The sequence below is a fragment of the Bipolaris maydis genome, assembly GCF_028858645.1.
Source record: "Bipolaris maydis strain C4 unplaced genomic scaffold PSV08scaffold_11, whole genome shotgun sequence".
Classification (NCBI taxonomy): domain Eukaryota; kingdom Fungi; phylum Ascomycota; class Dothideomycetes; order Pleosporales; family Pleosporaceae; genus Bipolaris; species Bipolaris maydis.
Window position 1 is genome coordinate 1,721,172 of NW_027093867.1, and position 14,066 is coordinate 1,735,237.

The 14,066-nt window shown below is 46.8% G+C and overlaps 3 protein-coding genes across 3 annotated transcripts; all 3 read right to left on the reverse strand.

The window, feature by feature from the left end:
- Nucleotides 1-162: 162 nt before the first annotated feature.
- PSV08DRAFT_364604 (uncharacterized protein) lies at nt 163-2,625 on the reverse strand (the record flags this gene model as incomplete). Its single annotated transcript, XM_014221684.1, has 3 exons — nt 163-2,348; nt 2,394-2,554; nt 2,612-2,625. 3 exons carry the CDS (start codon nt 2,623-2,625, stop codon nt 163-165), a joined length of 2,361 nt encoding a protein of 786 aa, XP_014077159.1.
- A 285-nt stretch (nt 2,626-2,910) lies between these two features.
- Nucleotides 2,911-5,850, reverse strand: PSV08DRAFT_207613 (uncharacterized protein; the record flags this gene model as incomplete). The annotated part of the gene is made up of 3 exons (XM_014221683.2): nt 2,911-5,097; nt 5,152-5,571; nt 5,622-5,850. The coding sequence occupies 3 exons, from the start codon at nt 5,848-5,850 to the stop codon at nt 3,005-3,007; spliced, it is 2,742 nt and encodes a 913-aa protein (XP_014077158.1). The 3' UTR covers nt 2,911-3,004.
- A 5,819-nt stretch (nt 5,851-11,669) lies between these two features.
- On the reverse strand, nt 11,670-12,883 carry PSV08DRAFT_228345 (uncharacterized protein; the record flags this gene model as incomplete). Its single annotated transcript, XM_014221682.2, has 5 exons — nt 12,580-12,883; nt 12,423-12,508; nt 12,150-12,369; nt 11,974-12,013; nt 11,670-11,911 (listed from the first exon to the last, which is right to left on the reverse strand). Exons 1-5 carry the CDS (start codon nt 12,838-12,840, stop codon nt 11,670-11,672), a joined length of 849 nt encoding a protein of 282 aa, XP_014077157.1. The 5' UTR covers nt 12,841-12,883.
- Between the last annotated feature and the right edge of the window lie 1,183 nt (nt 12,884-14,066).

The following is a 14,066-nucleotide window of genomic DNA, read 5'->3' on the forward strand; positions in this document are numbered from 1 at the left end:
TATCCGCGTTTTGAGCTGTCTCTACAGTGAATCAGCGCCGATTGTATTGGATACGTAATACAACATAACTACGTCAATATCTCTTTTGAAAGAATGTGAATGACACTGATTGAAGGGAACGTTCGCTTCAAGGTGAATTTTCCACTCATTGCAGAGACATTCTTAATCTTCAGTCAGATCAATGTACTCGATATCTGTTGGTGCAGCCCTAGAGGATACGCCACTATCAACTAGGGTAGCCCTAGGTGGCGATGAAGCGATATTACCCTCATCACTGATCTTGGTTACAAAAGGCGCACAAAAATGTCGAAGTCGAGCAGCTCGAATTTCATCAAGAGAATGCCTAGTAGGGGTGGTGGAGCTCGCTTCGGGGCGAGCCATGATACGTTCTTCTTTTGTGGGTGATGGAACCAAACTTCTTGCTAAATCGGAGGGTCCAGAAGATTGGGTATGCATCTCAGCTAAGTCCATTCTAGCAAAATTTGCATGAGTGGCACTGCGAGGAGGATTGTTTCGCGTAGATGCAATGCTTCTAGCTTGTCGGTTTGGCGTTGGAATATCCGGTGGAAGCAAATCGGAGATCAGTGCCTTGTCAAGCGACCAAGCAGGCACAGCCAACCCCTCCACACTCCGACCTTCTTCTCTCATTGCGAAGATATCGTAAAACTTACCCTTGTTCAATGAATGCTTTGTGGAGCTGGAGGCTTCTTGCATGCTGAGACGTAAAGCGAGCAGAAGATCTTCATCATCCACGTCATCTTCGTCCAAGTCGAATGGAGTGCGATTTTCCGAATCATTTTGCGATTTGCTAGGGACCACTAAACTTGATGACGCAGATGCAACAAGGCTAGGAGGAGACTTCGCAGCCTCTATAAAAGATAATTGTCTTGACGAAGGAATCGGAGGAACTTGAAGAGTTTTGTCGTCTTCCGAGTCAGAAAGCTCAATCAATTCGATCGGTTTTCGTATACTTGTCGAACTGATAGGTTCATATATAGACACCTTGAACGGAGTTTTCGACTCTGACACAGACAAATTTGGCCTTGTCGATTGAGACATGTGAGACTCACTCGTATCTGAGTTAAGAGCCCTGCAGGATTTGGATTTTCGCTTGTTGCAAGGTGACTCCGTCGGTTCCTCGACATCCTCTGATGCCCGCTTCCTTTTGGAAGATGACTTAGGTGTTGGAAGATAGGAGTTGAAAACCTCTGTCGGAAGGGCTTTACGGAGCCAATACTCAGACATCTCGCACTCTACACGATATTCAGGGTCGAACAGCATTTTGTCGTCACCATTCCAGTGTCCAAACTGTGAGCCTTCAAAGTCATCCTTGCATAGACTTGTGACACCAAAAGGAGGAAACGTTATCTTCCTCTCAAAGGTTCGCATTGGTGGGTGATCTTCGGTCTTCTTGGCTCGCTGCTTAGGTATTCTAATTTCGTGTACCATTTCCTTCGGCTTAGACGAGTCCCTCGATACGAGGTCTCGAATAAGGAGGATTGGTCCGATCCAATTCATATAAAGCCGTCCCCAAATATTGAATCGTTCACTTGCCAGCTTGAGGAGTTCGTGTTCTTGGATTGGGCGGATGTAGTCCAAGTTTAGCCTTGATGCCAAGAGCAGTTCCTGGTCACTGGTGACTTTCGGACGGTAGTACTTTTTCAGAATTTCATAGTCTGGAAACATCGAGGGTATAGGTATACTTCTTCCTCGAGGGGAGGTGTTCAGGAATTGTGCTAATTCTTGACTCCAGAGTTGACAATCAAATTGGTTTCGACACTCACAAAGACTTCTTCCAAGCCCTTCCTTCACAGCCTGCAGAGCTATACCAGGTCCACACTGGGGTAGACCTTGTTGATCGTAGTCGCCACCAACGAGCATGGCGAAAAGTACCAGACCCTCCTGGTCCAGGTTGTATCTTTCTTTCATGTCAACGGCCCGTATCACACTGGCATACTTGCCGTTTTTCTTCGTGTTCTCTTTGGAGCGATCTGTTACACCTTCATTCTTCGCAACACGATGATCGTGGAACCAAAGGGTGCAACCAAACATCAAGCAGTCAGAGTCTTGTGACCAAACAGCATCAACTATACCAAGAATCTGCATACGAGCGCATTCCGCTTCTGCCTCCCCAGGGGCTTCATGATATAGAACTCCGAGATATTTGAGCAGCTCTTGAAAAAGCCGCCTCTCTTCGTAATTGATACGCCCCTGTCCTCTCTTGCCTCGCTTCCAAGGGCGGCCAGGGCCGTCGAAGACGAAAATCAGTTGGATGTTTAGCGTTAGGAGGCGACAGAGGCGGTAGAACATGGCTTTTTCAATGCCTTGAAACGCATGTTGATTGGTCGCTATTATTGTAAGTACGATACAGGATCAACTAGGAAATTACTGACCATCGCGGATTGCATAGACTTGTTGGGGCGTGAGATTGTTGAAGCGCCAATCGGCCTCGTCGACAGCGATTCTGAGAGGCTTGCCATGACGCCTGTGGTGATCTTCAGCGAGCTGTGCAATTGGAATGACTTCTTCGTGCCGCCTGATAGTATCCCAGAGGCTGTCCTTTCATCAGCAAGGTGCCTCACAGATGCTCAATCTTAAGTAGAATGCATACGCTGGGATGCCCATAATGTGTATATTGTAAAGCGTGAGGCTCTAGACAAATGGCCCGTTTACGTGTCTTGCTAACGTGATAGTAGTAAACGACACTCAGGCATCTGTCGAATAGGCAATATCAGCATGTTAATAAAATCTCGAGCAAAGCAGAGCAAAAACACTGATGACCATCAACGGGCACAATGTGTGGGGTGATTCGGGGACGTAAGGGGCAGCAGCGAGTTCCAAGCGGTGCCGCGACACTCCGGCCCGTTGACGCGGTCGAACGCGAAGTCACGTGGGCATGAACCGTGCATCATTGCAAGTAAATGGCTTTATGATTATGGATACGTCTCATAGGACGCACACTAACAAAGAAAGCTAGCCAGCAATACTAATACACTTTGACAAGCTATGGGTCACATTCTACATCGAAAGCCTCATTCAAGCCGTCAAGGTCGTGCCATAGCTGGCTTTCAAGAAAGGTACTCATGTCACTGATCCGGTCTTGCGCACTTTTGCGCCGCTGCTTCAACGCATCTCCAAGTATCCTCGCAGCCGCAAGAGCCATGTCGGATTTTCTTCCCAAGAACCACAAAGCTTTGATACAATCATCCGCTCGTCTAAAAGCGTCTTCTTGGTCCATGTCAGATGGTAAGAGTGTTTCGGACTCCAGTAGTAGAACGCCTGCTTTTGCAAAGGCGCGAATCAATACTGCAGTCCATGGATCTGTCAGCAATGCGCCCTCGTTAATGGTAAAATGGAATTCGCGAGAGGATGGGAATGGCATGTCACTACTTGGGCACGCGCAGCTCGCAAGGTCTGACAGGATCCGGCAATTGTTCTCCCGGAACCTGGCAATAAAACCAGTCAAGTCACGGTGTTCTGTTGTCTCCTTGAGGCCTAGTTCGGATTCGTCCACAACCTCCATCAGGTCTGCTAGGAGAAGCGTTGCTAGGAGCCAATGGCCGGCGACGCAGACATACCACGACTGCACGCGCGGTGGAAGACTATCATGGTGTTGAATGCAGTCTCTGATGAAGGGTGCATAGAGCGCGTTCCAATGGTTGCATACATCTAATGCTGCATGGACGGCTTCTTCAACTGCTACACCTCGAGCATTCCTAGTCAAAAGTGTTTGGATACGGCACACTCTCCGGAAAAGCAATACTTTGACTGGAGCGGCGTCACAGAGTGCAGTTGCCGCTTGATCGAAAGAACAGGGCCATCTGGTCGGTGTATGTTCTGGATGTTGCTGACGAGCGAACAAGTATCCGTCCCACAGACCATCACCTACAGCCTTGGTGCTCGGTTTTGTTTCTGGGTAAGCCGAGTCATTCGATTGCATACTCTCGTTTAGCACAACGTCACTATCTTCATCGGATACTACCAGTGGCCGCTTGTGCATTGCTGCTGACAAGGTATCAAACGTGACACCAAGCCAGAAAAGTAAGTCGACTGTTGCGCGATCTGCTTCCTCAAGAAGCATGGCTGGTGAACGTCGTTGTTCCCCAAATTGCTTTGACCCAGGCTTAGTGCGCCGTTGTTGCCTTGATACGGCCATGCGTGATCTTAATGAATGTATGAGCCGGAGGCCTGATTCGAGATGCACAGGGGGGCCGTCAGCGTCAATTGCGAGATCTAACTTCGACATCAAATCTGAGCACTCGTCCATATCTGGGTCTACTGCAGTAGTCGAAGCGCCCTGGATATGCTCGGTGCTATTCTGCGAGTTCAGCACTTCATGCGTCATGGCAGTGTCCAGGCCTTTGGTAGACACGTCGTTTGTCTCACTAGGCCTTTGTGTCAATGCGAATATGATCTGCGCAAGCACCACTCGGAACGACTCTATCTCGCCAGCCTTCTGCAATGCGTTGCGGGCATCTTGCCATGCGGTCATTTGAAGGGTACGATCGAAGCCTACTATCTCATGGTCTTCCCCTTGGCTGTCGAATACACCACAGTTGCCGTTGACTGCGGTGCTATGGAATGGGTATCTTATCCGACTTTTTTGCCCAGATTGAGCCCACTGTGATGCAAAAGAGAGAACGGCAAGGTCCAAGGCTCTCGATGCTGCCTGGTCTTCGCCTTGTGTGAGTTTTCGCCCTCTGATTGTTGACGCCAGTCTATCAAGGCGGATCACTCGATGGTAGATGCTTGTCCAATCGGGTCTAGCATTCGTGGCGAGAAGACTGTTGGTCCTCGCGCTGTATGGACACGTTCTTTCTGTGACCCAACAGGCGAGCGCATTTTCGAAGCTATTGTGGTATATCTTCAGCAGCTTTTCGGACAGGTGCATGTTGTTACCAGACAAAAGAATCTTGTCGGCATATGATATGACTGGGTAGGGAGGCGCACTGTATGAGACAGACGCTGAAGAGCTGCGTCGGCGTCTTTTCCTATCGACACGCACAAGTGATTCATTTGTGCTGGCTGACTTGACATCAGTCGTGCTGTTGGCTTCATAGTCTGTTCTCGGGCTGTCATCAGGCTTGTCGCTGACGTCTGATAACGTTCTTAGTGAAGAACCTTTGCCCGAGTCGCAATCAAGTAGGTTACAATGCTCCTCGGAGAGCGCGCCTACGTAATCGATGAGAGGTTCCGCGTCGTCCATCTCTCCTTTTAGGAATGGCTCCTCCATGAAATTCGGTGTAGGGTCAATTGCAAACGAGGCAGCTCCACAGGGAAAGTCGCCGAAGGTGAATCCTAGTTCGGGCGGTGTGATGTTTAGAAGGGGTTGTTCGTGGGGTTGAATTTGGAGTTCTGTTTGCCTTGTAGTAGTTGTAGATGGATAGGATTCGTTTCCTTTGTGTGATTTACTACCCGAGTCGCTTCTGGTCCGACGTCGTTTTGGTGATGGCGCATTCGTCACCTGTGGTTGCGAAGCTTGTGACACACGCTGAGACCGCAGCCACTCGAATGTGCAGGTCTTTTTTGTCTTCTCACAGTTTCCACACGAAGCTAGTGGCCCATAGACGTCTGAATGGTCAGCTGATGCTACACCTACCCTAAAAAGGGACGTGGCTCACCACTATAGTGAAATACCGTAGGGCTAGCACCAGTGCGGCTGGTCTCCAGTAAGGTGTCTTCTAGAATAGCGGCGTCACAAGCTCGTTTTCCTTTCCGGCATTGGTCACAACACCGGTTCTGCTTCCGGCTTGTCTTGGATGGTTTATTCGTCGCAGTTACGGCTGCCGGAGATGGCGATGTCCACGCGTAGTCGAGAAATGACTTTGGCTGCACGTCGACGAAGTTCATAGCGAGTGCCCGGTTTCTGCGGCAAGAAGAGGGAAAAGTTGGAGAGGTTTGACTGATGCTAGGGGCCAAGTCCGTTGCTGATATGCACACCCCGCGCGGGCGAGGATCCACATCCCAAGAAGGAAATGCGGGGAAGACTAACGCGTGGCAGGGCAGAAGAATGCTCAACACTGCCCCTGTTAGTGCTCATCACAGATCACCAAGACCAATCATCCCTTATCTGGCTTTATTACCTTTGCATGCGTGCGCCATTGCCATGGTCCCCTCCCAAGTGTCGGTACGTCCCGAATCCATCGACTCCAGCGCCCGTTGCCCCCATCCATAACACCGACAAAGACTGGCAACAGTAAATGTTTCTCAGGCTCCTCAAACTGACTCTTCCTGCCACTGCGTAGATGAGAGCGATCTGTGTACCCATTGGTCGGCAGCTTTGCGGTCAAACTATTCCGAAACTTTCCTCGGCATCAACCTGAACCCAACAACCGTTCGATCGGCCCACTGACCCGCCGACCGCATGCTTCTTTCACTGCTAGGGTATAATGCGCATGATTTGATCTCAGGCACATGGCCAGAGTGCCACCTGTACGTCTGTAAGATGTTGCATTTCGTCACAATTGTGTATAATTCTACCATCGACCTCAAAAGCAGAACACCAGACGCTGGCAAATACCAAGGATACTCCATGCACCAAACTCAGAACCTGGCTATTTTTTCTCACCGGATGGTCCGGCAGTCCCTATACCTGATATACTGTGGCCGTGACGATGGCCTTGTCCACGGCCACATGGATATACCTCCAAGAAACGAGAGGGGCCCGATTCACATTACCAAGCAGTGCACTATGTAACAACGGCGTGAAAGTCTTGTATAGTGCCTCATGCACACTGGAACAATTTTAGAATCAAATGGAGCAAATCACCACGATTGAGGCCAGCAGCACTGCAGTGTTGTACTTGAGAAATGAGCTTTGCGCAAACTGTTTTTGTTGTGACACTCCAGACACGGTTCTACACGCGGCTGCTCCAGCGATCTACTCCAAAGACCAGGTGCAGAAGCCAAGAAGATATCTTCAAGGATCCAAACATTAGCGCATGCAATCGTATGACGTAAGTATTCACTTATATCGAGGAACAGCATCCACAGACCAGACATGAGTGACTTGCCAACAACATTGAAAGCCGCCAAAAAAACGCATAAAGATAGAGTGTCTAACAATGTGGTTTCTACTATGCAGCATAATTAATTCAAGAGCCGCTCACATGCAAAGCGAAAATGCGTTCCAGAACTTCAGGATCATACGATCCTCTCCATCCGACGCCGATCACTTACAAGCCTGGTACTCCGAACTTCAAACTCCAACTCCAAGCCCACAAGCCTCAACATAAGTAAGCACGACTCCCCTTCCTTTCATGGAAAAATCAGTTGCCCATTTCGGACCTACGCCCTGATCGATCAGTCGACATGAATCGCCTCCGCATACATAACCAGGAATGTGCCCGAACAGCCGTACATACCCGATTGGCCAGGACCCTATACTCAACCAATAGTATCCGCCTTTTCTGTCACCTACAAACTAGGTAATATTCGGCTAAATTGCTGGGCGTCCTTGCGGCTTTCCCTTCTTTCGGTGTGTCTGTATGATACACTCTGTAGGTGTACTGTAGACATGGGAAGCGCGAGAGCACGTGAAGTGCACGTGTCAATGAATCCGATGACAAACGATTTGCATGGAGCAGCGCCTCAACATCTCACTGATCATAAGGATTGAAATGAGATTATTGTTGGGTCGTAGTCAAGATGAGTATGTGAATGTTCCATGTCTTATCTTAAAGCCTCCCACGGGGTGAGCAACGTAGGTAGAGAAGGATCTGCAGCTTTTCTAGGGTTCGAGAAAACAAAATATGATCTTCACTTTGGCAGTTTTAAGTTCACCTAGTCTATACACAAGTTACCTAGTTACATAAAGGTACATCCACTATCTAGTAGCAATGCTAAGATAGCTGATACAGTTTACTAGTATAGTAGATGAGGATCGAGCGTGCTGAAATGGCTATATCGTGCGGGAGCATAGTTCTGTTCATGCCCAATCACGGAGTTGGGACAACAGGGAATTCTCAGGCTCTTGTTTAGTCACTCTACAAGTTATGTACAAAGATGCAAAAGATACCAACAATTTGATCGACTTGATGAAAGCATATCTCATGTCGCCGTGGCGAATGCAATCTTCTTCACATGACCAAATTCTGATTTTTGGTATGGGCACTAGGAGCGGCATCAATACCGTGGAATCCAAGGTTGTGTCAGTGAGTCATTGATACTGGACATGAAGTATGTCTTGTTCAGTGCAGCATATTATGGTTCCTACTTGCAAGGATATAGTGCCTTGCCATACGTAAGACATTTGCGACTTCCTCCGCACTTCACAATAGAGTCAACCTTCTGTGACACTATACGCGTGTCCGCTGCACATGACACATTGGTATAGAACAAAAGGTCTGACAAAAGCGCCGAACATTCAGGTCATGGCAGTCGGAAACCCCGGGATGAATAAGGTTTTCTCACCATCTGAAATTGCATGGAAACCCTTGCTACTTGGTTATCTGTATGCTTGGACAACAGGTACAGAAACGATACAGTGAAGCCTTTGCCATACAAGCCATTGCTTTTAAAGAGTATACTTTTCATGCCCCAATTTTTCGTGGCAGATTTCCCGACCCAGCGATACCAGCAAGAAATCCACTAAAACTCAGAGCCTCAATGCCTAGAGCAGTGCCCGCAGTTTGTTTCTGACGAGAATGCATCCAAGAAGCATAGCCGCTCCATGTAGAAGACGCTGTAGACCTTTCCCAGACCCAAATAGACATGATTATACAGTAGCGCCAACCTCGATGCATGTCAGCTTGCTCGCCAGTGGCAGATGACATCGACTTCGATGTCCATGACTTATACTATTGCCCTCAGATCGGCTCCGAAATGAAAATAACATTTGAGACTAAGTAAAAGTGTACATACGAACACCAAGATTTCTGACGATCGTCGCAGTCATTCCAAAAGAACCTTAAAGTCTCACAATCGCCAACGGGTGCTCGAGAGAACCGCCGCATGGTCCAGCCGAAGGAACGGTCGTAGCGCAAAACTCCAGTTGAACAGATTACAGGACCCGGAGCTTGGTCATCAAGTCTGGAAAAGGTAGGTTTTTCGAAATGAATTATAAATCGAAGCTTGATAGAATTTTTAGAGAATCCAGCAGTTTGGAGCGGACGACTGAATTTGCCGGAAGCTGCGTAAGGTGGTCAACTGTAACGGAGACTTTGCAAACTATGTGGGTATTCACAGGACCTAAAATGTATGTCAGCAATCCCAGAAACAACACCTGATTTTAATTCACTGGAAGATTGAAGGGGAGGTCGCTCAAGGTCTGGCGGTTGGGCGTTCTTTCTCAAGCCCTGGCTTCGTATGGGCGAGACCTCAGGCCCGCCTTGTATCTAACTTCACACATCTAAGCCAAGTTTTACTAACCCCCAACTCGCTGCAAGTGCCACACCAATGCTATTTGATTTGCTTTCTTTCTTCTATTCAACAGCCTTGAAAATATTGATTTATAGTAAAACTTAGAGCGACTTCCAAATTGTCAAGATTGCCATTGTTCACACTTTCCAGCGGCGACTAGACTTTATGTCATAGTGAAAAGTCTGCAACCTGTATGTCTCTGAACAATTCAAAGATTCTAGCAAAGTACAAAAAATCAAGTGCAATCACTTCAAGCAGCACAGTCACAATTTTGTGAAAAAGGCACTGGGAAACGAGTTCGAAAAATAAGTTTTAGAGTCCATCATTTCGTTGGAAAGTAAAGAGAAATTATACGTTTTCCCTGGGTAGCTTGATAGATATGTACATTCAGGAATCTTAATCCAAGAAATAGCGTGTCCAAAAGCTCGAAGGGCTGTCGGTGCCTGATTCATCGACGAGAAATGCGATACCACAATCTCAAGCTTTGATGACCAAAAGAATTGTAAATTGATCTTTTTTCCTTGTCACGTTCATGCAGAATGCATGCTTTCATGTTCCACATGATCCTGTATTGAATATTCTCAAGCTCGTGGTGTTATTCTGCCAGTCGAGTGCCACTCCAGCATTTCTCTAAAACTGAGCTCCCTCCCATATCCATTCGTAAAAAGCGCTAGTCTCTTGAACTTATCCTTGTATGGCCACGAATTCTCTCGCACAGTCTTCCCAAATCTGCAAAGAGAACTGGTTTGATTGTCAGTGAATTGTTTTTCTTTTTTTGCAAAAAAAAGCTGCTGCTATGCTTACATATAATTCAAATATATCAGGTATACATATTCGGTAAAAGTGGTCAAAATCCCCCAAACAACGAGGAGGTCATACCATGAGTGCCCTCTTCCTCCAAAGCAATACCATAAGATGGGTCCCCAAAAGACTAAAATGCAGGTATAAAACATTGGATAGACATTTTTGTACTTTACGCTGAGTGCCTGAACGATTTCAGTGTTAGCTGCAAGCTAGACATCCACAACTATCTCACCTTAACATCTTTACCATAATTTTCCGGCAAAAGAAACATCAAATATGTTGCTATAAACGCCCAATCGACCATTTCATGACGCCAGCCTTCGATGGCATGTACAAGCCCTGCTGTCAGCGAATACAATCTACCCAAACGTGGAAAGCTAGATATCGCGACACCATAGACAACATCTCTAACATGACCAAAGCCAACGATGTCTCCACGGAAATGAATGATGGAAATGCCAGTAGTGCCGATGACGTAGATGTGTCTCAAGAGCGAAGAGATCGAGAGCGAAATGCAGAAGCGTGTGTAAATGGGGATGATCAGAAAGAGTGCAAAACGTAGCCCATTGCGGAATGTGAGGCGAGGGTGAAAGGGATGAAGAACTGCTGGCGACGGCAGGCGGTGATTTCGTAGCAGTTGTGGAAGCCATATTCTTTCTGTTCAAAAAGATGAAGCGTTTTTTTAGATACTTGGTGCTGGGATAATAGCAGTGTGATTTTCACAGTCACTGCCTTGAGGGTGGGGTCATCACCGTCACGATGAGGTGCTTGTGTAACGCCTGTGTAATGCCATAAACCAGTTGGGCCAATGAACCACGCGAACATCGGAACATGATAGCGATCCTACAGATAAAACTAAATTCCAAGTCTTCTAGAAGTTTCAAAGCAAGTCATCCATGGTATTGTAATTCTGTGTTCTCTCTGTAAGTAATAGTCATAGGTAGCTGATAAGATTGATTTATCTGTCACTAGTTAAAAGTGCCTACTAGTGATATTCAATTTCCTGTATATTTTCTTTTTTACAGATTCAAAAAGATAGATGCATAGCACAGCTTTACAGAAAGTCATAAGTCGTTATCACGACTTTCTTGGCACTTGGTAGAACAGAAATTAGATTTGACACAAGTAGAGTCTCTTAGACCTAGCTTCACAAATTACTTACGTGGGCAACCAAGCCTCATAGAACTGTTTAATGAAAGTTTCTGAAGTCTCACAGCCCGTGAGATTTTCCTTTAGTGTTGTTTCGTCTTCGAATAGAAAGTCCTTGTATCAATGATATAATTCTCAATGAGTTTGATCTAGCAAAGCACTGGTGGTGATATCTTTAAGATATGGTAGTCTCCCAAAATCTCCGACGACGCGGTATCTCCGATCAAACCAACTTTCCATTCTTCCCATCAGCTATGCCTAAGAGGCACTGAGCGCTCAGCATCGCAACTAGTTCAATCAATGTACAAACACCAACACAACAATAGGTTAGGGTGTTCCAACCCCTATTTCCTCTCTTAATAGTCATATTTGTAGCAGAGATATCCGCCCTGAATGTCCATAACGTCCTTGACAGTAACGTTTGGGCGAATGCCGTAGGTGGTCAATACGTAGTCCAGAGTCGTCTCTTCACAATTTCCTTCGCATGGCCCCTGAGAGGAAGGGCCACCCAGTTGATAAAGACGATTGCCAAGGTCTTCGAACAGCCAGTTCCACCAAAGACGATCGATGAAAGCGTGGTGCAGATAAAAGAGCGGGTCTAAGCTGGTCAGCTCGTGAACGAAGCCGGAGGGCAACTAGAAACCGAAAATGTAAACTTACCCCCTGGGCTTGCATCGATATCCTCCATAACTCCCCCAATCTATAATGCCAATCAGTTAGATGCTTGGCATGTCTCCTCTCACTGCACTCACTCCACTATGACCAGCGCCAAGGGTTGTGAAACCAGTGTCCTTCCAAAAATCGAGGTAGTTGGTCAAATTGTGGCATTTCTAGACATAGGTTTCGTTGGCGAGGGTGCTATTCTGCTCGTTTACTATGCGGGATAAGCAATGAACCTCCTGTTTCTGGCCTGGACCAATATGAAGAGTGGTATTTGCGAAAGGACCATTCATGACACATCCATCTGGATCTGTTCCGTTCCCACCAAATCCTGTGTCGGGATCAAGGGGTGGCGAGCCCATGAAATTGCCTGCGTCGCGGGTTTCATCCCACCAACTATATTGTCAGTGAAGTGAAGAGGAAAATAGTGTTGCAGTGGTAGAACTAACGGTGTAGGCCCTTCATAGCCACACTCCTCTCGCACCAGCTGCTCATACACCTGTACATAGAGGCGGTGAAATGGCAGGAATTGCGCCTGTATTTACGCCGAGTTTAGTTAACAAAACTTGCCCTCTGATCATGGCAATTCAGTTAGGAAATACTGACAACAAGATGAATTTCTTTCGCCTGCACCTGATACATGGCATGCATATCGTCAAACCTTGTGAGTGTACCATTGATACCTGTCTGACCAGGCAGCTCTATAAGACAATTCACTGCCTTCAGGTAGGAGTGCTTGTCAGCTTCTGCCATGTTCGCCCATTCAATTCGTGTCTTCATTGTCTCAGGGGTGCATGTGCAGTTGCTGGATGCCATGACAGGTACTGGTGGTACCAAAGCCAGGATTGCAAATAGCATGGAGAACATGGTTTAAAGAGTGGTAAATCTTGGACAATGAACGAATGAGTGATGAGGACTTCTGGTGGCCTACTTCAGCCTACTTGTTAGCTCATATAAGCATTTTGAAAAGATTCAAGTGAGAACCTATCTATCGCATATTTTCTATAACAATGCACTCCTTGGCGATGAATATGGAAATGATCTGCAAAACACGAAATGTTCCCAGCCCCTAACTTTCGCACTACTGAAAAAGGCCTGAAGCTTCAACGCTTCAACTACCTGTTGCGCGTTGTCCACGCGGCCTTCTCCACTGACTTTGTTTCAGCCATAATCTCCACAGTTATGTTCGGATAACAGACATGACAGACATCCGATGCTATACGGTCATAAGTCTAGAACGTTCCAATTCGCTCTTGGAAGAGCTGTCTGTTTCTAGGGGCCTGATGTTTTCTAGCTTCTATCTATGTACAACTGTGTGTATGTCGTCTCCAGAAGTGACGTCTTTTGCCTACATTTATACTATGTGAACGATGTTTCTATACGTATGCCGTACCGAAAGCCTCGTATGCATAGCGTTGTTGAAGGCTCGTAGAGGCACAGTTGCCCTGAACTTACGTCTCATCAGGCAAAGTAACCAGTAAGAAAACATGATTCAGGTTAACTACAGCTATGACGGCCCGAGCCCTGTCAGACTGCAAACGTAACTACAACGCGCCTACCACACGAAAAAGACCGGCACAAGGATATCAGAATCATTGATGTTCGTGCGTAGTTGATACTTCACAAGACAACCGTTCGTTACCTGTGCTTCACAGACCCAGCGCCGTGACAATAGTGAACGTAACGAACAAACCTTTCTATCATTCTATTTCTTATAACTTTTAGTTCTATTCTCCCTAGCTTCCATCCTACTACAAGAGAACGGTAAAGTAGCCAAGTACGATAGCTCTACACATCATACTTGTGCTTGAGACATATGTTAAAAATATCGAGCTATAAGGATCTCATGGTTCTACCATGTACTAAGGAGATGAAGGAATTGTCGACGATCGCCCCTTGAATAGCTGTAGATAGCTAATCGTGTAACGATTAGTTACGTAAATGCGGCGTGGCTGAAGGAATGCGGCGCAGTGCGCCCCTAAGAATCCCCAAACTGATTGCTTGCAAGCACTTGTCTTCGATTCGCTACAAGATCTTTCTTACTTTTACTTGTAGTAGAAGGTAAGCCAGCTTGCTAATTCTGAAAGTTAAAT